We start from the raw sequence: 25,559 nt of genomic DNA on the forward strand, positions 1-25,559 counted from the left end.
GACAAGGTGCTAGGTCACTATGTGACAATTTTGGAGGTCCCACCGAGACCTGCTAACGTTAGATCTATGTTAGGTGGTGTAAGACACAGCCATAGGCTGGTAAAGAAAATTAAAGGCTTCCTTATCATGTGGTTGATTTAAGGTACTATGTAGTTGAGCATGGTATTGTATGCAGTATATGCATGTATTAAGGTGTGTACTGGTTAAGAGTAGACCTGGTTGAGGTTGTGTCGAATTCGCAGTTAAAAGTCTGAGCGGAGTATTCAGTGATTTGTTGTGAATTGGGAGTGGATTTTTCTCCTGGTTGATGTTCTTTTGGTTGGCTGTTGTTGGATGATACGATGGCAACTCCAGAACAAATTAGAGACTTTGCCACCCTTGGTAGGGAACTTGGTTACTCCGGTGGAGAGTTGAATAGTTTCGTGAATGCTCGTTGTGATGAGGCTGCAGAGAAAATGCGGGCTGAGGAAAGAGCCAAGGTCCGGGAACATGAAATGAAAATGGCTGAAATGAGATCGACAAATTCCAGTAGTAGTACGCATGTGGATTTGAGTGGTTTGCACTTGAAAATAGGCAAGTTTGACGAGAATCGGGATAGGTTCGATGCCTATATCAACAAGTTTGAGTTGTTTGCCGACAGTCAGAAGATCCCTACTGAATTCAAGGCCTTATATCTGATTTCAAATCTGAGTGGCAAAGCCCTTAAAGTGGTGAACAGAATGGAGCCTGCTGATAGAGATGATTATGCTAGAGTCAAACAGGAGTTGATGGTGCATTTTCAGTTGACTGAAGAAGGGTATCGCAGGAAGTTTAGGACTGCACGGCCAGAGAAAGGAGAAAGGCCACATCATTTTGCGACGAGGCTCAGAGGGTATCTGTTGCAGTGGATTGAGTTGTCAGGGATCGATGAAGAGTATGATAAGTTGTTTGATCTAGTCCTACGGGAACAATTTTTGAATAATTGTTCGAAGGAAGTGGTGGCATTTTTGAAAGAAAGGGATTGTGATTCAATGGAGGCGGTCAGTAAGAATGCTGATGTGTATGTAAATGCACATGGTGTGCACACATTTGGACAGCAATCAAAGACATCTGATCAGAATCAGAAATGGGGAGGTTCAAAGCCCTCACAAGGTGGTGTGAAAAACACACCAGGCAGTCCGAAACCCCCACAGCGCCCATTTGAAGTGAGGGGAAGGAATCAGCCATCACAGGGTAAGAAGACCCAGTATGGGGCTGGGCGCGGAGATGGCCCGAGGGGTTGTTATCAGTGTGGGAGTCCTACACATTTGAAGAGGGATTGTCCCATGGTACGTGTGAAATCAGCTCAAGCAATGGTTGGTACAGAGGTGCTAACTGAAGGATCAGAAATGACACGGTCAAACATGGATGCTAGCACGCCGTCAGCTGGCAGTCCAGGAAACTCAATAGGTAGTTTGAGGTCAAATGACGGGGGTGGCAAACAGCCACAGGCAACAGGGCAATCAGCTGCGTGCATGCCTGTTGGAAATCATGTGCCCTTGGACGGGTATCAGAAAGTTGAAAAGCTGGGAATGGCTTACGGACAAGTAAGTGCGATGATGAATCGTATGCCAGTTGTTTCAGGCAGGTTATATCCTGGTGAAGTTCCAATTTCAGTACTCCGTGACACAGGATGCAGTACATGTGTTGTTAAGTCCAGACTGGTTGAGAGACATCAGCTGACTGGGAAGTGTCAAACAGTGAGGTTGATTGATGGAACAGTCAAGCAATTTCCAGTCGCCAAGGTAGAGTTAGACTCCCCATATTTTTCAGGTGAGATTGAAGCATTGTGTATGCCGGATTGCTTGTGTGAAGTGATTGTTGGGAATGTCACTGGTGCACGTGAGCCCAATGATCCAGATTTGAAGTGGGTGCCCAGAGGGGGCAAAGCATTGAGTGACGATGCTGATCAGGAGGATGATGGTGGTAGATACGTCATTGGAGATGGTGAACAAACTGTAGATACCAAGGTTGATGGCGTTGACAAGGAAGAGGTTGACAATCTTTCTGAGGTGAAAGAAGATGATCCACAGGTGATGGCAGTCGAAACCCGATCTCAGAAGGAAGACCAGGTGTTGGGCGAGACAGAGTGTTCAGTCAGGAATGATGACAGTGGAGTGCCAGCTGTCATGGCTGTGGAGACACGGGCCCAAAAAGCACGCAGTGTAAAACCCAAGAAGGGGTTAGTTGTGGTCGATTCGGTCAAAGTCGCAGATCCGCCAGAGTTTCGTCAGAAACAGAAAGATGACCCCACTCTTCGAGCATCGTGGGATAAGATTGGTGTGACTGATAATTCCAGGTATCTGTTCCGGGTAGATCAGGGGTGCCTATTGAGGCAGGAAAGAGATCCGGAAAACCCGACAGAGGGGATTGGCCCAAAACTTGTTGTGGTGCCAAAGGCATATCGTGCTGATATCATGCATATGGCACATGAGTCATTGTTTGGCGGTCACTTAGGGATCAACAACACATTGTCAAAGGTAAAGACACAGTTCTTTTGGCCGGGCATGTATGAAGACATTGCCAATTTCTGCCGATCATGTGATGTATGTCAGAAGACCATCAGCAAAGGTAAAGTGCCAAAGGTGGAGTTAGGTAGACTACCAACAATCGAGGTACCATTTCAGCGTATCGCCATCGATTTGATGGGGCCGTTCACTCCCTCTGAACGTGGTCACACCTACATATTGACAATTGTAGATTATGCCACGAGGTATACGGAAGCGATTCCGTTGAAGTCAATAACGACAGTCGATGTCGCAGAAGCACTGGTGACAGTGTACAGTCGAGTGGGTATACCGCAAGAGGTTATGTCTGACCTAGGACCCCAATTTGTCTCTGACTTGATGAAAGAAGTCTGCCGGTTATTGTCAATCAAGCAGTTGACGAGTTCCCGATACCATCCCATGTGCAACGGGCTAGTGGAACGGTATAATGCTGTGGTGAAATCGTCTTTGAAGCGGTTGTGCACAGAGGAGCCACGCCAGTGGGATAGGTATCTTCCTGCCCTTTTGTTTGCTTTGCGAGAGGCACCAAGCTCAAGCCTGGGGTTTTCTCCATTTGAATTACTATACGGTCGGCATGTGAGAGGACCCATGGAGGTTTTGAGAGAGCTGTTGACAAACGATGCTGTCGAGCCAGAAAGAAAGAGTGAGTATGAGTATGTCATCGAGTTGAGAAAGAGACTTGTTGAGTCATGGCAGATGGCACAGGAAAATTTGAAGCAGTCGGCAAAGCGGTACAAGACCTACTATGATCGAGGTGCGAAGAAACGGAAGTTGAAGATCGGAGACAAAGTCTTGGTATTACTGCCGACGGAGCAAAACAAGCTCTTGGTCAAATGGAAAGGGCCATATGAGGTGGTCGGTGCCAAGTATGACTATGACTACGTAGTGGATGTAGATGGCGTGAAAAAGACATTCCACATAAATATGCTCAAGCGATACTTCAGCAGGGTAGCAGAGGAAGAAACTACTGGAAGTTGTTTCGAGGTGTGCCATGATGGTGGTGTAGATGAGTTGTGGAGTGACGAAGGCATGGAAAACAACGATGATGTGGTCACTGAGATACCAGAGATGCCTTGTCCGATTCAGAGAGAGTTCGTTGAGGATGTACAGCTGGATGTTTCCCTAGACGAGGTGAAACAAGAGCAGATCAGACGATTATTGTGTGAGTATCAGGATGTGTTCACAGATGTACCAAAGAAGTCAAGTATTGCAGAGTGCAAGATACACTTGACCACAGACGCACCGGTGCGGTCACCACCATACCGCGTACCCCAAGCGTTGCAAGGTGAAATCCAGAAGGAGGTTGAGATGATGATGAAATTGGGTGTTATTGAACCATCTGACTCTCCCTATGGTCATCCGATTGTGATGGTAAAGAAACCGGATGGAACCAACCGTTTCTGTATCGATTTTCGGCGCCTTAATAAGGTTACGGTTTTCGATCCTGAGCCGATGCCGGTGCAGCAAGACTTGTTTGCGTCACTTGCAAAGAGCAAGTATTTCAGTAAATTGGACTTATCAAAGGGATACTGGCAGCTCCCTTTGAGAGACTCAGACAAGGCCAAGACAGCGTTTCTGACACCGATAGGACAATTCCAATTCAGATACATGCCATTTGGACTTGTCACAGCAGGGGCCCAATTCACGAAGATGATGAGAAAGCTGCTATTGGGTGTTCCCAATGTGGTGACCTATATTGACGATGTGTTAGTGCACACAAACTCGTGGGAGGAACATGTGGCCACACTCTCAGCCGTGTTGAGTAGACTGCGGGAGGCCAACTTGGCAGCTCGACCAACCAAGTGTGCGCTGGGATTTCAGTCCATAGAGTTCCTTGGCCATGAGGTGAGTGAGGGGATCCTACAGACGAGCGAACGTCTCACAAAGAAGATTGCCGAGGCCCCAAGACCGGTGACCAAGAAGCAGGTCAGATCCTTCCTAGGCCTTACCGGCTATTACCGGGATTTTATACCCAACTATGCCGATGTGGCATTGCCCCTCACAAATCTCACGAAGAAGGGAAGTCCCGAGAAGGTGAAGTGGGGAGAAGGCGAAGAACAAGCATTCCTCGGATTGAAGAAGAGCTTGATCAAGCCACCCATTCTGCACCTACCCGACGAGAACAAGGTATTCAAGCTGAAGGTCGATGCCTCAGACACTGGCCTAGGTGCTGTTCTAATGCAAGAACGGGATGGCGAAGACTTCCCAGTGGCTTACGCAAGTCGGAAACTCCTCCCGAGGGAATGTCGTTATGCCACTATCGAGAAGGAGTGTCTTGCGATCGTGTGGGCCATTCGCAAGTTCGAGTTCTATCTGTGTGGCCGGTCTTTCGAAGTCCACACAGATCACAAGCCGTTAACGTACATACAGGCGAAGAAAATGCACAACAAAAGAATCATGCGATGGTGCATGAGCCTACAGGAGCACAGGTTCAGGCTCGTCTCTGTAAAGGGCAAAGACAATGTGGCTGCAGATGCCATGAGCCGCATAGTGTGAACCTACAACACAGAGTAGACGGTCAAATTCAAATGGAACATAGTAAAGCCAAAATAACAAATTCTGACAAACCATTTTTTTTTATACAGTGTTTATTGCATATATTTGACGTCAGTACAGTATTATAAGATTTTTCTTCATGTTACAAAGAAGCATTATTATGGAAGTCTACTTTAAATGTACAGGCAACATGGTTGGCTGTAGACAGGTGTTAATATGGACATATACATGCAGAAAATTCAATAAGTTCAGTAACTCCTTTGTACATGTTTTGTTTGCTAAGAACAAAATGCGCGAAGCAAAGAATATGATGCTTGTTTTTATTTCTGTTATTTCTTTCAGCGTTGCGACAAGACTACACCCGCACTACATCAACGTCGCTATTGATTAGGTGTAGGGCAATCGCATTGTAGTGTGTAATTATGTACATGTACAGATTGTAGTTTGAGTTGTTATCGCATATGTAATGTTTAATTACATAGCTTGGGTTATTATCCAACTATTATTGGATACTACTATACAGGATCATATAGGTGATAATTCAGAGTTGAGGAGTGAGACAGGTTTAATGTCTCTCCTTAGACACCAGATCTTCAGACAGTCGAGAGGTTGCAAGGTTAGCATTGATACTCTGTAATTATGGGGCATCATTGACACACATACATGTATTATCCAAATCTCAAACTTATGTATACATTCACGCAAAGCATGATGTGCAGTGTGAAAAAAAAAATCATGCTGTTCGTAGAATTGTTTTATGATTATTATGTAAGTTTAATAAGTCTGTTTGAACTTGGAATGTGTCACTCTTATTACCAAAAAAAAAAAGGAAATTGGTTTTGTTTGTTTTGGAAGGTTTTATTGTAGTTTTAATAATTTTGGCATTAATTAAAGAGAAGTTGTGATATTTAAGAGTTTCTGGTGGTTTATTAAACATCTACACAAGTGCATATAATGTGACTGATTCAAAACGATAGGCACAGTGGTGATCAGTGTATGTTGCAAGTGTTTATCAATTACATCAGGTTTAGGTGAAACCGATTAGAATTATGTGCTACACATGCGAAGTACATAGAGAGCACATTTTTTTGCAAGCTTATTGTTTGCTTAGTCAGTAGTAGTGAAATCATTGTTTGTCATTAGGTAATGTTTCAGAAAGGAATTAGAACTGGTATGTACAAGGTGTAATTGCTTGATGCACAGGGTTGCATATAATTGTAGGGTATATGGTTGTTTTTTTTTTGTTATAGTTTAATAAAGGTGATTTTCAGTTGCTAGGTTTTTCTTTGTATAGAACATAGCTGTTATACTGTATATGCCAGTGTTTTACAAGGAAAATACATTGTTGTTGTTGTTGATATAATTAAGATTTCCCCTTGAATTATATCTTAAGGTGGGGGATATTGTCAGGATGAAACATGTATTTCCTTAGGTTTCCAAGCATGTATTGATAGATCACGATAGTTGTTTTTTTTTTTATTACAGAGAACAGTGTAAGCTTAGATCAATGGAAGTATAATAGCCAAGATATGGTGGGTTTGAAAATTTGCGTAGTTGTTTGTTTATCGTATGCAAATCAGTAGACCATAGGTAAACAGCTGACACGCGACCACATTCCGTGCGCCGTGGTCTGTATAGGACGTATTGTAGTGTCGTACATTCGGTATGGGAGGTTATGCATTTTTATAGTCGAGAGATTGGTAAGGTAGACGTGCGGGGGATTAGATAGAGCTGAGGGGAGAGGATAAGCAGGAAGCATGGACGACCACGATAGGCAAGTCTGCTCTCATCATGGACAATGACCGTGACGCTCGTTGTGCTAACGGTTTACCAGTGGAGGTCGGTGAGCTCTCATCGAAGACAATGATCGTGACGCTCGTCGTGCTGTGCTGAGGGTTTAGCAGTGGAGGTCGACGATCTGGATCCGGCTGGGGAAGGACGGACGATGTCGAGACGTTTTGTGGGGACATCTTGCGAACACAGACAATGCTGTATTGGACGTGTGGTGTATTAGAGGCTGCGTGTATTGGTATAGCCAATGCAGACGTCGACTACAGTATCTAAGTTGAGTGCTCACACTAATGATAATTTTTATGTGATTGTATAGACTTAATGCCAAGCTCCTTCACGAGGCATCATTACCCTGTTGTAGAATTTACACATGAGTAAATAAACAAAGTGGTGTCAAACGGTCAGTCAAACATTGATTTGTGTGCACGTGAATTCAATCGTGTTTACATCACGGGCTTATTCAAGTTTTAGTGTGGCTGTGTAGCGATAATGGTAGTTATTATTGCTACTAGTAGATTAATTAGCAGGTCTAAAAAAAAAAAATAAAACCACAGAGTGACAAGGTGCTAGGTCACTATGTGACACTAGGACAGAGCATTCGCGAGCTTACATCCATGGCATATCCTGAATTCGAGGAAGCGGGCCAAGATAAATTGGCTCGAGGTCACTTTCTCGATGCAATAGTTGACCGGGATATCCGAATCGGCCTCTTCCGGGCTCAGCCTCGTACGCTCGACGAGGCCATCCAAGCTGCTCTCAACACAGAAGCCTTCCTGCGGATGGAGAGTGACCGTCGACAGTATAACCGGGTCTTGTTGTCACAGGAGGAAGAACAAGACGTGTCTGTGAAGGATGAAGACACTGCTGACAAATCCATGGGGGTGTCTGAAAATAGCACCACCCTCATGATCGAAGCAGTCAGCGATCTAATAAAGAAGAGGGAGAAGGAGCAGCCAGCGCCAGTGCCGAGAAACGACTTGGCATTAAAGACTGAGACACTCCCTACAAGCGAACAGAAGGAGGATAGTCAGCCTTCTAACAAGGAGGACACATCCAAGGAGGGTACGAATCCTCCAGACGACGGGTGCACACCAGCCAGAGAGGCACCCGAACCAGAGATATCTCAACCGCCACTACCTAGTTCCGCAGCTCCACTTCTGTCATCCACGTTCCAGAAAGGACTGTACGTGAATTTGAACGTGAATGGGCAGGAGGTGATGTTTCTGGTAGACAGTGGTGCATCGCAGTCATATGTCTCAGAAGGAATGTACCTGCGAATGAGACCCGAGCGAAAGCCACCACTTGAACCAGTGACAAGCATCGTTCGTCAAGCAGATGGATCTCGGTTGAAAACAAAGGGACATGCAACCATGGAACTTCAGCTTGGCTCCTGCTTGTGCCATGTTGACTTGGTAGTAGCTGACATAGGAGCTGAGGGCATCCTTGGTCTGGATCTCTTGATTGGTCTGGAAACCACGCTAGATTTTGAGAACATGCAGCTGCATACTCCATGGGTATCTCTCCCATGTATAAACAATGAGAAACAGATATGTGCAGCAACGACAGCACCGACGTTGGTAAAAGGGACAGCGCCAGCCAACCTTACCAGCCTTGCTGAGGACGACACGGAGACCACGCCTCTCGACGAAGGCATATCTCAGAATCGTGTGCCGCCACATCTGGTGGACTTCTGTCAATGCAGTTGGACAGAAACTCCCCCAGAAAGCAATTCATCGGCATACCAGCTTCTGAGAGACGACTCAGAGGTGTTCTCTACAGGCCGAGCAGGGACACGTGTCAGCATCAGCGCGACAGCACCAGTGGTTGCGGGAAAGCTACCTAGTGGACATCGCCGGTGTGACGACTCTTCCTCACCTGCACGCTATTCTCGGTCACCGGGAAGACCACCTGATTATCTACCCCGATCGAGGAGCCGCTCTCCGTTGGGGCACGCCCGTTCATCTCGTCATACATCGGATTCATTCTGGCACACCATGCCAGGGTGAAATGCGACATCCTTCGTGTCGACCTGTCTGCTGCAAGGGAGCAGCCAGGTCAGGAAATCAAATGAAGAGACTTTTGAACTCTTAAAAGATGAGATTCTGACGAACAATTAGTCTATATGACAGTTGGACAGCTTTGAACTAAAGACTGTAGTTGTCGCATAACGTTGTTATGGACTGTACGTAGAGTTTTGTAAAGGAGCAAAACGTTCAATAATGTTTATAGTAGTACATTTTTGTTGTCATTTTTGCTCTCTATGGTTCGGCTCCAGGGACGAAGCCTGCATGGGGAGGGAAGCCATGTAACGAAATTCGGTGGAACCGATTCGATTTAACCGTTTCGATTATAATTTGTTATGATCGATTGTGCCTATAGCATAGAAAGGGGGCACGATTGGAACGTTTGGCAAATGCTGTAATGTGGTAGTGCATTATTATGAGTTTTAATATTTATCATTAGATATGTGGTTGCTTGTTTGTCATGGGCAAGTTTGGATTATTTCAATACCAACTTCGGTTTAGACCGATGATACATGCCGAAATATAGCAGCCATGTACAAGAGATATTGTTAAAACGTATAATCATTGTACGACTTTTGTAACCACGCCAACATTGTAAATAATTTGAACGAGTACAGCGGGTATTTTCCGCGTTGCTCACGGCCGTGCGGGATTGCGTCCTTACTCCGCGATAGGAGGAGAGGCATATAAAGTGGCCGTTGTGTGACATAGTCCGCAACAAGTAGCCCGTGTATGATACATTTCCAATGTGTTGTTAATGTTCACTTCTTTGCGTAATAAATTGTACATATGTTCCTGAATTACTACTTTCAATGTGTCTTCTTGGGAATTACCACAATACAACAGCTTGGAGAGTGGTGGTACATGTTCCTGAGCTGGAGCGCCTTTCCTGAGAAGACCAACTAGCAAGTCATTGGATTTTGGGTATAATGGTAATGTGACTTGTCGCATAGTCCGTACCCAATCCAAGTTCCAGTCATCGCCGTTGGATTTCGGGTATATTGGTAATGTGACTTGTCGCATAGTCCGTGCCCAATCCAAGTTCCAGTCGTCGCCGTTGGATTTCGGGAATAGTGGTAATGTGACTTGTCGCATATGCCCTGTGCCCAATCCAAGTTCCAGTCGTCGCCTGAGGAAGTTGGTATACGGTGCGATATAGCACTTTACCCCGTGCCACCAACGATACCTGTGCCACCATAATGATTGTGAAAGGTGTTCCACGTTAGCGTGACTGAATTGGTAGCAACACTTGGTAGCAGAACTTGGTAGCAAGAGTTGGTAACAACACTTGGTAGCAGAACTTGGTAGCAAGAGTTGGTAGCAAAAGTTGATAACAAATAAGTGTACCAACTTAACATCCTCTACAAGTGACGTTTGGGAGTGGCATACTTTAAGTGATGCTGAACTTGGTATGTGTGCCGCTTGTGTTGGTGAGCTGCTTCTGACACAACATAATACATGGTAGCATACAGACTAGTAGTTTTAATAATTTAAAGGGATCGTTGTAAACTGCAACAAAACGAACCCCGCCTACTCGGCCATCCTGACACGGCTCGCGGAGGCATTTGTACAGACAGTCAAATACACTCTCTTACTTCACGACGAGAAGGCGAGTTCGTCACAATATATATATATATATATATATATATACATATATATAATATATATATATACATATATATATATATATATATATAATATATATATATATATATATATATAGAGAGAGAGAGAGAGAGAGAGTAAGTTGTCCACGTGTTGGTGTGATAATGTCATCAAAAATAAAAGTGAAACCAACTTCATGGTGCAATCACCAACAGTTTATTTTGGCACACAAATTTTCCACTCAGAATCAAGAACACTTGAGAAAGAGCGAGTCGCTGGAAAATGTGTGTGCCGAAAGAAACTGTTGGTGATTACAGCATGAATTTGGTTTCAGTTATATATATTATGTGAGTGTATGTATGTGTGTGTATACATTAATGATGTTGCGGATACGTTTTTCTAATAGGTAACTGGTGTAGAGTTCTCTTCGACTTCAAATCTAGCTGCAAAAAGTATAAAACGGTTTTGAGTACAAGTAGTCACCTCTGAACAAGATAAATGTGAATGAGATCGTAATTGACGTGAACAACTCTTCAATACTGGAAAAAGTGTTACATTTGCGTATATTCAAGATATTTTCTCTCTTTTTTGAGCCTTATTTACCTTTTTGTTTGCTCGCTTTTTTATTTTGTGTACAATACCTCTAGTGTATGCTGAAACGAGCTGGGCATACGATCTCAGATGAAGCATCAAACATTTTTTTTTTTTTTGGTGCCTCAATAGGGTGTTAAGACTTTTCCTTACTTTTCCCTCTAACATTCAAAGTTATTTTCGAAACAAAGAGAGACGCTAAAAGTATGAAGATTAGTTGGGATTGTCCAAGTAGTTGTAACGAAAAGGACAATGGTATTCCAAATCAACCATCATCTTTAAAATCTAATCTTGTTAGAAAATAAAACAACTAGTGACTATTATCATGGAATGAACAATTCTGTCCTTCAACGTCTCAAAAAAAAGTGTAGAAGTCGTCGTTCATTCTACTCCGTGTATAACATTAACCTGACCATAGTATGAACTGCACTACTTTCTTTTCTCGAAAATGTTTTTACAACGTATTGTTTGTTATGTCAGAATGACCATTATTATTATCTCTCCTGGCAAAGAAAAAAAAAATGGTACTTAACAGTGATAAACAAAGATGTCATTTACCCGAAAATGTCATGTGGGTTCGATGAATTCAGATACATTAGGGAAGTTTGAGGAAAATCGGACGAAGCGTTTAGTAGTAACAATGTTTTAAAGCTTTTGGTCAAACTAAGCGCCATCATTGCTGGATAAGAAGGCTACAAAAATAGTTTGACGTCACAGTAAGGATCGTTAATTTTTTTGTACAACCGGAACCTTTTTGATTTACACCAACTACCGTTATTGTCATTGCGTGCAGGCCTATATGTGTATATTAACTGTTTGCAATCGGCAAAGTACTATAATTCTTTTAACCCATTATGATAAATATGGAAAATGGGTTGCACAGAATATAAACAAAATATGACAGAAGAAAAAATACACCCGTTAACCCGATATGTCAGTTATAAGTCGAAGGAAATTGCATTTTCATTAAAAAACAACAAATAAATTGTGTTGAATTCTCTTTTCATATCGTCTACCTACTGTCACACCACCGATTATTGTAGCCTTCTTATCAAACAAAGACAGGAACGAATTTAACCCAAACTGTATAAAATTTCTGTTTCACAACGAATCGTCTGATTTTCACCGAACTTCAAAATTAATGACTTGTGTAGTCTGATTTCACTAAATGCTATCATGTCTGGGGTAAATTTCCCTTCAAAGTACCAACGTGCAGGCTTGACAAGCTCAGAGGCATTAATATAAACCGAACAACTGAACTGGTTCCTTTAAATACTTAAACTTGTGAGGGGAATTAAAGAAAGTTTATGGCATTAATAACGGATATTCTTGTATTAATTTCAAGTATCTTTATTTTTGCCTCTCCGGCTAATTAGAAAAAAGAACAGGCATTACAGCTATCCATTATTAGAAAAAAACGTGTAAGAAGAATGATCAGAAATGAACATCATATCATAATCTCTTTTCATCCTTATGACTGGAAAAATGAAAGGTGATTGTCTTCAGAAATGAGAAGTTTATATTATATTTATAAGATTATACTGAAAATGGTGTCAAGAGAAATGCACATAAGGATAGAAAGAAAGAAAGCAGAAGAGAAACATATACAATAACAGTGATAGGGAGAGAGAGAGAGAGAGGGAGAGATGGATAAACAGCGAACGTATAGATTACACGAGAGAATGATGCTCAATTAGCTCAATGCCGTAATACGGTTTACGAATTGCATCAATTTCTTCCATTCCTTGTGTGCAACGCATTATGGACTTCAACTTCAGTGACACGCTTTCCCATGCACGCAGCACGGTCCTTGGCCCCAGTTGCATTTCTCACATAGCGAACACTCATGACGGGATCCATGGCCGATATCAGAGAGGTGGAAAGAGACCCTTGGGATATCGTTTCTGTCCGTTTCCCTTGTGATATTACGTTGACGGTATTCCATTCTATCAAGAAAAACAACAACAAAGAAAACATCAGAATATATAAGGCATCGCAGGAAGTGAAATAAGCACATGAAAAGCCGCTAGGCTACCAAAAAGACTGCATTTGCACGCACACACGCACGCACGCACGCACACACATATTGATATGATATACAAATAATTATATAATATTGGATGGCCTTGAGATTAATACAAGGAAATATTGGACGAGCTATGCACAAATATTGGACAAGTTGAAGACGAGTCCAATATTTTGCTTAGCGAGTCCAATATGTCCTTGTATTAACCGAAAGTAGGACATTCAATAATTATTATCATTATTATCCTACAGAGGATTTTAGCAAAGAATGTTTTCACTTAGGCCTACCCTTTCTGTCTCCGAGTGCTGTATGTTCTCCTACTGTACTTGATCCTGACATGGAGTATGGTACATGTACACTCTAACAGTGCAAGTTTATCCATTTCAGTCTCTGATAAAACATTGATCTATGTATCCAAGGTAGACGTCATGTACTGTTTGACCGAGATCTAGCTAATTTAGACCAGAATTAGATGTATTTGTATCCGAGATCTGAGAAACAATTCACGTCACATCTACCGTAGATCGTGAAAGATCGAATTAGGCTACTACCACAACTAGTGTACTGTAGTCCTACTGTACTTCCATAACGTACATGTACAGTTACTGTAATATGCATATTGCGCATGCAAATGCAAGCGGCGGCCGGCTACATGTATATTTGTATATCGCGCGCGGGCTATCTAGCAGTAGCGCTGAGCATGCAGAGCTGATCAATCTGCATGCACAAAAAAAAAATGCAACTTGTTTTCATCAAACCTAAATTTAATTTCCTGTTATGAAAGTGATATTTTGAAAAATTGTAGGAAAAACAATTTCAACTAATTGATATATGAAATTTATTTGTATAAACACAGAATTTTAGAAGAAACGATATTTTCGTTAAGTTATGATTGACCAATCACAGACGTTTTTACTTCACATTTCAGGTCATCTCGTATATATCTCAACCAATCACGGTGCAGTTTATAAAAACTTTGGGGAATCCCCCTCTTGCCGTCCAATATTTCAAATATTGGTCACCTCGGCAAAAAATATTGGTCGAGTTCAACAAACTTTCTAAGTGGGTCGGAGGTTATGATTTGCATCGACAAAATAATACTTGTAATTGGGCTCTAAAAATCCTCTGTATGGATAATAATGAATGTTTATGAGTGCAATGGACAGAATATTTCATGAGGTGAAAGATAAAAATCATGATCCATTCTACGAGGCTGCGCCTTGTTGAATGGATCAAACATTTCATCTTTCACCGAATGAAATATTCTGTCCATCGCACGAATGAAAAGCATTTATTTGTTTTATATAACGTCTAATATAGATCCTTGTCATTTGATGTTTTATCAATTTAGAAACAAAGAGAGAATCTAAGATCGCGAAAGTGCTCGCTGAGCGCTTACGCTAGCGCGCTGTCGCATACACACACTGCAAACGCAAGCTTCTAGCGCGCTGTAGCATACTACACACACTGCAAACGCAAGTGTTTTACACGCGTGTGTGCCGGGCTCTCAGCGAGCGTGCAATGGACCAAATCGTATGGATCCAAAATTGCACGGTAAATGGAGCCACAATTGCACGGATGATGATGTCATAGTGAAATGGGCCGAATGATCAATGTCAAACAACCAATCAAATGACAAGGATCTCTCCTGGCGTTTTATATATAAATATAGATATTATATATATATATATATATATATATATATATACATATATATACATATATATATATATATATATACATATATATATAATAGCCGAAGTAATGTCTAAAAAACAAAAGAGAAAATCTAGATGTGATTGGAGAACGAAGGACATTATAGATTGAGGTGTACTATTTTTTTTTCATTGTAAAAGGTTACAAGGAATGGAAGTAGTTAATCACAACTTAGGGTTGGTATGTGTGTTTGTTTGGGTTTTTCTTTTTCTTTTTTTTATCAGGGGGATGGATTGATTATCATATCGTTTGTTGATGACTTTTAAACCGGCCAATCGCTGCCTGCACGTTCATATAACTACATGTCCTTTATAGGGCTCACACCCGTAAATACAATGGAATGTCCCAGACCCCTTCACAAATTCGTACCAAAGATACCAAAATAAATGAAGAAAAAAATTGATTAAAAATCAATGATGTAGTTTGGCAAAAAACTGAATAGCTGTAGATATTGAGTATGAATTCCTCTACAAATTGCATTTTGGTTGGAAGATGAAAGCTTTTCTGGTGGAATTTGAGGGGACTATATTTCATTGGGTACGTGTACGGAAAATGGGTGATTTTTTGTGTGACAAGAACTCGTAGTCTGGCTTTGCGGACCCCTGGACAGAATTTGAACTGAATTATCCACCCTCAGAATTTGATGGATGAAAGGGTATATCTAACTTATCCAGGTAAGTGAAGCTGAAACACCTCATTTCTCCCAGCTATTTTACAGAATTTTTTGAAATTTGATTTTTAACACACATCCCTATGGGGAAATATTTATGGGTGTGAGCCCTATAGAGGATGCATGCAATGCACACAAGTCTATGGGAAGTGTTCATCCCATACAAACTCTGCTGGTTTATGTTGATCTATTGTGTCTGATTTCTTCCTCCCTCCCCCTTCCCCTTCCTACCCCCCTACCCCCCCCCCCACCTCTCTCCTCTACCCCCCCCCCCAACTCTGTTTGGCTACAATTTGTTTTCTTATTATGTTGTTGTCGTATAGATAGATCTTTGTACATAGCAGTCATCAGTATCACACAACTTTGAATGACTGTGTTATTTTAATGTATTTCTTTGTTTGGCTACCACTGAAACAGGTCAAAATTCATAAAGTTAGTCTGTTTGACAAAACAAAGTCTTTTCAAGTATTTTGTAGGCAATAGTGTGATGATGACACCCCCATAATCAAAGATTACTGCCTGAATCTAGGTATTCATCTTATGAAGAACTGATCAACACTACATCTTTATCTTTTTTTAAAAAACCTCAAAGGGCATGAGTTTAAGAAATGTCCCTTTGAGAAGCTTTATAAGTCTTGAATGTGTAATTTCCCATATGATGTAGGTGCAAATATCATCAAAAACACATTTATGATGTTTAAAAGTCAAATGAGAAATATGACCTCCACTATAGTGCTCACACCCGTAAATACAATGGAATGTCCCAGACCCCTTCACAAATTCGTACCAAAGATACCAAAATAAATGAAGAAAAAAATTGATTAAAAATCAATGATGTAGTTTGGCAAAAAACTGAATAGCTGTAGATATTGAGTATGAATTCCTCTACAAATTGCATTTTGATTGGAAGATGAAAGTTTTTCTGGTGGAATTTGAGGGGACTATTATTTCATTGGGTACGTGTACGGAAAATGGCTGATTTTTTGAGTGACAAGAACTCGTAGTCTGGCTTTGCGGACCCCTGGACAGAATTTGAACTGAATTATCCACCCTGAGAATTTGATGGATGAAAGGGTATATCTAACTTATCCAGGTAAGTGAAGCTGAAACACCTCATTTCTCCCAGCTATTTTACAGAATTTTTTGAAATTTGATTTTTAACACACATCCCTATGGGGAAATATTTATGGGTGTGAGCCCTATAGTCCACTCCCTGGTGATCGAGATCGTATTGCTGGCGTTGAGGGCGTAAGCTACACCCACAAATCGACGGAAGGATGTCAAAGTTTGCTACCGTCAGAAGGAAGCGAACATAATTCTACGAACAAAAGTCGGGAATTCGTTGGCCTCACCTTATCAAGGCTGCCGCTGTTATTCTTCGAAACTCATCTTCCTTCATCTTCATGTTACAGGCTGTATCACATTTTTTGCACTTCTGTCTCCAAAAAATGACGTACTGAGAAGAAAAGTTTAGCAAAGACATATTTATTAACTTCATATTCCTCATTTTGCAATCCCCTGTTTGGGCTCCCGGAGTACGAGGGAATTGCCAGATAGCTTAGACAGGGTGTCGTGCACAGTGTCCCGCTAATCTCATTCTTCTCACACGCACTTTGTCAGACATTTTTGGTAAAGTACCACACCAAACCATCATTCGCAAAAAGAGGAAGTAGGACTACTTTCATCAGTGTACTGAAGGACACAGGCCTTTATAGTATTAATGAACTGAGGACAGCCATGTTAGATAGACATGTTTGGAGGTGCAACTTCGTTAATGGAACCCGAGTTGGCATAGGCTGAAAGCCAATACACGCCCTCGAATTAGAATTACTATTATTAGTAGTAGTATTAACTTCATCAGATGTCTTAGAAATTTACCTCAGACTCGTTAGAACTGCATGATCCGTTTTGATATTAAAGCTGATTCGAATGTTTGCTAATTTTCCGATGGGAACAAGCTTCTATAAGAACAAGCTCCTTATTAATTATGGAAAGAAGCTTCGAATAGGAATAAGCATTTAAAGGGAGCCGGCCTCTGATGGCAACAAACTTCTAAAAGGAACAAACTTCTGAAGGGAACAGGCCTCCAGTGGAAACAAGATTCTACAGGAAACATGTTTCTAATGGGAACAAGCTTCCACGGAAACAAGCTTCTCATGGGAACAAGCTGTAATCGTGGGAACAATAGGGAACATAAGCTTCTAATGGAACCAATATACAGTGTAACGATCGAGAGTCTGTGGACTTACTTCGTTTCGTGATTTGGGTCTGAAGTTGAAAGAAGCGTTTGTGTGATGACTGGTCCACTTATTCCCGCATTTTCCGCATTTCCCTTCTCCTTTTCCCTTGATGGGGATCCGGTTGGCGTTCTTTTTGGTGACATCTGCCAGCTTCAGCGATTGACTGTCCTCCCATGTGGCAATCTCTTCGAGTATGATTTGTACGTAGTCCATTCTGAAGCCGATGAAATATCAATTCAAATTGTTTATCTTCTTCTGGAGCACCCTTGCAGAATTCATAGTCAACGTAAAATCGTATTCTATCCCGGCATAAAACGCAAAAATTACAGCTGGAAACAAATTAGATTACGTTACAGACGTAGAGGCACACACTCACACATTCACACACAATATTTATGTCGTGAAGGGAGACGAGATCGACAATCAAATATAGTTGTAACTTTATGAAAACAGGAAAGAGGATAAGGGATGAGAAAGTGTTGATATCACCATATCCTCATACATCTTCAGACGTTTGATCCTGGATCAAACTCAAAGTTGCGCTTGATTTTTGTTGCCTTAGGAAGCAAGTTCTTTTAACAAAGCAACTGCATTCAAACGCAAAGTTGATTACGGGTATCTGCATTTGATTTCTCGAGTTGCCTTTAAATGCTAAATTTCTTGAACTGAGGCCTATGATGTGCTCTCATACACAACCTTCTTACAACGGACAACTATCTACTAGTTTATAGAGAGCCACGTCACGGTAAACTCAGAATTACGCAATTCTATACGTCACATTCATGTGAATTTCAATGAATAAGGTAAATCAGCCGGATAGATTTATATATGTGTCATTGAATTCGCTCACTCTCATATGGAAGAGTTTTTCGCATTCTTTGACATGAAATCAACAATACCGAAGCTTATTACTGAGTACGAGTATTAGGTGGAATATTTTTTGAAATCGTCAATCAAAAAGTACGAAATTTGACTATTCGATGACATGGTTAATGGCTGAAATTCTTGTATCTGTCACTCCTTTTTTCATTTTCTTTTGATTATTCATCGTCGGTGGCATACATTTCTGTGGTACTTTTCATAAATATAAAAAAAACCCAAATCTAAGACATCACAGACTATTCCCATGTATTAATAGAGCCTATGTTGTTTCGACTTGTGGAGAAAGAGAATGATATTATATTACATTTATATCTCCAACTGTCGTATACTCTCCCCCCCCCCAGCCCATTCAATTCTGCATGTCTTTTAACAGTTGCCCCTCGCCAAATCATTTTCTTAAACAGTGCACCAGTTTCGCGGCGATTTAAGGTATAAGCCCTAAATAGTTGTAGGTACTATTAAGAAAAACAACAATTAAACGTTTCCCGTTTCCGTTGTAATGTAACAAAATGTAGGGCCTGATACAAATTCTGCACGGAGATATTTCAGTTTTCAAAAGAATAATACATGGTAAACTTTAGTTCTCGTAAACCAAGGGTGAAACACTGCCAACTCTGCATAATTTGCCGTTTCCGTCATACGTTGGCTAGTCTGTCTCTTCCTCTTAACAATACAAACTTACTTCTTTGCTGAAGGCACGTTCTGGTTGGAACAGCTCATCGAGATGTCGTCTTTTGCCACAGATTGTCCAAACTCCTCCGTGGTCATCTTAGCAAGAAGAACAGAATCAGCTGTCAACGAAGAAAAAAAAAAGAAGAAGAAAAAGAAGAAGAAAAGAAGAAGAAGAAGAAGAAATGTTATTGCTGTTACCATTATGCAAATAATGAAGATGATAATAATAGCAGTAATAGTAGTGATAATGATAACGTTACTTAATATTACTACTAATAATGATACAATTATCCTTTTTTCCTATTATGTGATTATCTTAACCATAATCATTGTCATTATTGCTGCTGATTTATCTTTGTTACTCTCATTACATGTATTATGTAAATTATTCTTTGATTTGCTCAGTTAAAAAAAAAAAATGTTTGTTTTTATAACTATACTATGCTCTTAGAATATGCAGGGTTAAACGAAAAAGGTGAACAAAATATCGGTCATAACTAACAACATTTAAATTCATCACTACAGCTACTAAGGTTGTGAGCCTTCTCGCATTTTTTTTTCAAAAGTAAAAAAAAGAATGAGTATTATGCACATTAGATTTTAAAAAACTGCTTTTCTGCTTCTCTTGGAAACGATACCTAATCATTGTTGCGTACAGTTGGTCCACGCGCAGACCTACTGTGAGCACGTGACACTCATGACAATTGATACAGATTCACATGGTAATCTACTTGGATGTATCTAGCAATGTGGCTTTAAGAGGTAGATACAATCTATATCCTAACAATATTATTTGAATTTAAGAAAAGCAGGAGTGCATATTACTCTGGGCTAAACAATAAATGCTGGGACGCCACGTACGTCAAGAATCATATGCTTAAGGGGAGGGATTTTGGGCCAAGATTAATATTGAGCAGACTTCTAGATCTGCTTTCTCTTCTTGCCATCCTCATCGGTTATAGTCATAGGTTTACACTAGATTATCGCTGAGTGGGATACCAATTATGTTCCTTAAAATTAGACCTGTCTAGTTAAATGAATGAATAAATCAATTAGCACTTATGACGAAACCGTGCTTTCTTTGCCATACCAAAGGTGTAACATTGTGCCAACGAACTTTTTTCTTTATTTCTTCTGAGAGTAAATAACTTTGGTTTGAGGAAAACAACGACACGCATGCGTGCTCATTAACTTTTTGGCAGGTTCACTCATGATTTCAAATATTTTCTTTTCACTTAATCTGCACTACTTGCTAGGAAAATTATTATGTGGCTGTACTAAACTTCAAGGATCAATAATGATTAACCCAAGGCTTTTCCTTTTGCCTTGAAGTCTGTGACTGGTGATGGTTGATAAGTGGCCCAATAAAAACCATAAACATTGCACACAGTGAGTGTAGTTACACACTTTGGGGAACATTATGATACTTTCTGTATGGTAATATCTAATTGGCATGCTGGACGCACACGGCACTAACACATAAGGTGTGTCAGAAAAGTTCCAAAACTGGTGTCACAAAAGATTTATTTCAAACCCAAACTTTAACCGAAGAATTTTCACCTTCAAAGTAATCTATCTGGAGTATGTAACAGTGATCTTAGCTCTCTGCAACCATTAGATTTTTTTCTGCATTATTTTTTAAACACATCTTCTGTTTCAGGTCGTCCGGCAATGAGCACAGATCAACGAACAAAAAAGAAGTTTCTGGTACGGTTGGGGAAAACTCAGTCAGAAGCACTGAGATTGCTGCAGCAAGTGTACAGAGATGAGACAATGTCACACACACGTTTATGAGTGATGCAACAAGTTTAAAGAAAGATGAGAGGCTGTGGAAGCTAATCCCAGGAGCGGAAGGCCCTCAACGATCAGGACTGAGGTGAACATTGAACGCGTAAGGCAGATATTGTGCATGGCGATCGTCGGCCGACTGTTTGAATGATGGCAGGTGAGTTTGGCATGAATCGGGACAGCGTCTGGAAGAATCTCACTGAAGATCTGAACATGCCGAAAATCTGCCCAAAGAGAGTGCAATACTCCTGAGTGATGACCAGAAGAATCGACGCATGCAAGTTTTGTGACCAGCTCATTTGCCATCATTAGAACGGTCGGCCGACGATCGCCATGCACCATCTGCTTGATGCACTAAAAAAAACCCACACAAATCTGATGGCTGCAGAGAACTAAGATCACTGTTACATACTCCAGATAGATTACTTTGGAGGCAAGACCTCTTAGTTTAAAGTTTGGGTTTGAATTAAGTCTTTTATGACACCAGTCCTGGAACTTTTCTGGCACACATCGTACATCTTCTCTCCCACTATGTGCCATGTATCGCAAAAAAAAAAAAAAAAAAAAAAATTACCTCTTGGTGAGAAGCAAACCCACGTTCAACACCCGATGAGATCGTCGGCCAAATCAAGCCATGCTTATACTGACGGTATCTTGCTTCCTGGTTGAATCAAATGCACTGCCATTTATGATTTATGCAACAATGGGTATTTCATAAGAATTGTGCTATATAGCCCCTATTACATGAGATTATACTTTTGTTTCGTTCCTTTGTTATTCATTTTTTTTTTTAGCTTCGTTTAATTCTTTACAACAGTGTATTTCTATTTTGCTTTGACTTGAGAAGTAGGACGCCAAAAACAATACACATGAATTTAATAAATGAAAAATAACAAAAGCATAGATAAGGTATTGACATTGATGAATGCAAAAATAAATACAACACATGAATAAACTAACGAATAGATTGGACATGATGGAATGAGTTCAGACTGAGAACGAACGTGCGAGAATCCCTATCAAGTGGATATAGGACTCTGAATGTATAAAGTATGAGTCCAAATGAAAGCCCGGAAGTAAAATTTCTTTCTTCTAACGTTTATCCATCTTGCTGGTCTACCAGTAATGTGACTGTACATAAAAGGGTGTGAGATAGGAGAGAATTTACATGGTGGACAAAATTATGTGTGATCATTGGAGGGCTACTTGTAGGACTCTCTTACCTGAAATTTGTCTTATGGTGGTTAGTTCTGGCTCGCTCTTGTATAGCAATTTGGAGTACCTGCCTCCGAGGGAACGCATTGCTTTCGTGTGGTTCTTCGAGATGGTCCATGGAATCTGATACGTGTACCTCCTGCTCCCAAATTCAGGCTGAAATTTACTAAATGGAGAATAGACATCGAGCATTCGAGATACAAACTGGATAGTTCTACTTCGCATGTCGGCATTAGACTTGGCACGGCTGAGCTGATGTGATTGTGTGCATGATATAATGACAATGTGAATGGAGTGAGTTTAGCGGAAGTTCAAGTACACTGAATGTCAGCCCCAACTGCGGAAACAGTCGGCACAACGGATTGACTCACAGCCCCGGTGAAAGTATACACCGACTGCATAAAGTAACGTAAACGGGACCTAGATACAGCAGATAGGATGTGAACAAGATATACTTAAATCAAGACAAATTTTGTTAAGTCTCCAGATGAAATAAACCGTCTTGTTAATGGAACAGGATGTAAAGCCCCCGTTCCACTATGCCGTTCTCGCTACGATTTGACAATTTTCTCAGGTCGGGAAGGATCGGGTAGAACCTGAGCCGATCTGGACACAGTACGATGTTAGAACGCTCTAAGTACGCTGCAGTTACGACTACCAAGTGCTTGCTACGCTCTTACTACGATGATCGGGAATTAGACATTGCGATCTCTGCCGCTGCCGGTACGCTTTAGAACGATGTAGCTACGCTGTTAGTGCGATGTTGCCGATGTTATCCGATCAATGCACGCTGTATCTACGCTCCGAACGATCTATACGATCTTATCACGCTGTTACCCCGTTCAGAGAGCTGAAAAGTACCCGATGTGCCCCGATGTACCCCGATTCGACTGTGGGTCAGCAGTCAGTCAACTCATTAGCATGCAGAACCGAAGAAATATACTGTGGACCTCGAAGATTCATTCTTCTTTTTTTACTTTTAATTTTTTACAAAGTTGTTGTTGCTTCGTTATTCTCACTACTCTTTCTTCATCAGCGAGCCCGTGCTTCTGTGGCTCCAGTGCCCTGGTTATGACCCACCATTTCCCTCTCCTCTCCCCTCCCCCCCCCCCCCCCCCCTCCTTGTCCACCTCGGACTTACTACCTTCTTCACTACTATATCTTTCTATCCTCTCATCAATTTTTCCCTTACAAGAGAGCCGCCATGTGTTTGTTAATGTGCGTCCGTATGTGTGCATGTATGTGTGTATTACTCTGTCTGTCTTTTTTTTTTTTGCTACCGCTTAGGGAAATTTGTTGTTGTTTTTTGCAATTACATATATTTTTCTCTATGAGGGGACTGCATTCTAATACTACAAGCTCTACATTTTAGCAGTCCCCTCCATTTCCTGTATCTCTTTTACAATGTTATTCTGTTCATCGCATTGTGGTACTGGTTTCATGACGTCTGTGTATATGAGCGTTTCTTTGTATTTTTTTTTATAATTTGTTTGTTGGAAGTGAAATAAATCAACTTGAACTTGAACTTTAAGAGCCTCCTCAACTCACGGTTCTTTTGCAGCAATGCATTGTATAAACAAAGACGTGCTGATATTTCAAAGGATTTTTCTTGATGTCCTTGCTTTTATAGTCCGTCTTCCTCCAGTTGTAGATGATTTCATATTCTTCAAAATTCTGCTATGTCCTCTTCCTCCTCTTTCAGCATCACGTGCAGTCTCTCTTTCTTCGCCTATTGGGTAGCTGCTTCGCTGCTTTCTTCTCTTCTTTTTCTTCATCTCTTCTTCTTCTTCGAAAATTACAGCTAAAATTACTCCCCGTTCTTGTGCCGATGTTACTACGCTCAGAAAGACCTTGTTACGCTCATCCCGCTGCGTTTACGCCGTCATTACGCTCTCCCCGCTGCGTTTACGCTGTCACTACGCTCTCCCCGCTTGCCGTACGATTAAAAATATGTCAATTTTGATCGGGGAGATCGGGAAGAAATTTTGAACCGGTTCAAAATTTCTTCCCGATCTGAAAAACTGCCCGCTCCAACCCCGACCTCCACACGCTGCTGCTACGATGCTTCCGATCCCCGTACGCTTTTGCCGCTCTCTCCCGATCTGCTAGATCGGGACAGATCGGGGTCCAAATCGTGATAGTGGAACGGGGGCTTAAGGAGAAGCTTTGATTTAAGATTGTAATATATAACTATGTCCTTCATTCTGTGTCACTCTTCGAAATGTCATGTTAATGGTCTCGAAAAAGAAAGGAGGATAGAGTGAAGGTAAGAGAAGTCTTGATCCTTTACAAATACAGTACATGTAGTTATGTGAAGACCAATTCCACAATTTCAAAAGTGTCATAGATGTAATCTACTCTTTAAAAATTGCTTACCTATAGAGGATGAAATTTCAAAATATCTTGTGAGCTGGGAGTGACGCAGTTTGTGCTGGCTAGTCAGATATTGGCAAGAATCTTTCGGGTTTGTTTACTGATACCGAGTCGTGTGGGTGAGCGTGGTAACGTAACTGCGTCCCATCGCCCGCGCACGCGCAAAGCAATTGCGCAATTTGGACTCGTCTTCTGCCGAAATTGCTCAAGCAGTTTGCATCCTGAAGTTAACGATATCAGACCTGTTGAATCTGTGAGTTACCAATTTAAGACAATTTAAGTCTCTTATTTCATTTGTTTGATATTGATACTACTTTCAACTTTTAAAGATACAAATGTGGAACTTAAGTGGTAATTGAGTTACTAAATTAGCCGACGATCTGCTTTTTAGTTGAATTCGGTATCTTTTCGCTGACATCTTGGTGCACTGCTACACGGCAACGAGCAAACGGGCAAAATGTTGGCAAGAGGACCTACGATATGAGCAAAAATCAGCTATAGGGCCTTTTAAGGGTCGCATCCATATTGTTAGTCATGATCGTTAATCCAATAGTGGAATAAGGCTTGGTTATCCATGCACTCGTTGCATTTAAGATCCAATAGTCGGAAGTTTTGGTTTTTCCGATAATGAAATACAGAACGATATGCCGCACCTTTGTTCATCTGAAAATTTTAGACTTGTTATTTCAATGCACTTTTTTTTTGCTGTTATATATGAAGAGCGAGAGAGAGAGAGAAAGAGAGAGTCAACACAAATATTTAAGTTATGAAAAGAAAACGTAGCCAGCTGAGTTTAGCGTTTAATGATACGGGAAGACACGACTTTACAAATATGCAGCGGTAACTGTAGTTCTGCTCCCTGTAGAGATTAATCAATATAGACATGCAAACAACCTACCCCCCTCTCGCTCTTTCTCCTTCTCTCACTTCCTTGGTAACTCGTTC

General features: G+C 41.1%; 1 protein-coding gene across 1 annotated transcript; it reads left to right on the top strand.

The window, feature by feature from the left end:
* Window positions 1–341: 341 nt before the first annotated feature.
* LOC139709333 (uncharacterized) lies at window positions 342–5,021 on the top strand. Its single transcript, XM_071621287.1, has one exon. It carries the CDS (start codon window positions 342–344, stop codon window positions 5,019–5,021), a length of 4,680 nt encoding a protein of 1,559 aa, XP_071477388.1.
* The last annotated feature ends 20,538 nt before the right edge of the window (window positions 5,022–25,559 follow it).

The sequence above is a fragment of the Diadema antillarum genome, unplaced genomic scaffold (genome assembly GCF_040938485.1).
Source record: "Diadema antillarum isolate AM-2024a unplaced genomic scaffold, OU_Dant_1.0 seq00001426_RagTag, whole genome shotgun sequence".
NCBI lineage: Eukaryota > Metazoa > Echinodermata > Echinoidea > Diadematoida > Diadematidae > Diadema > Diadema antillarum.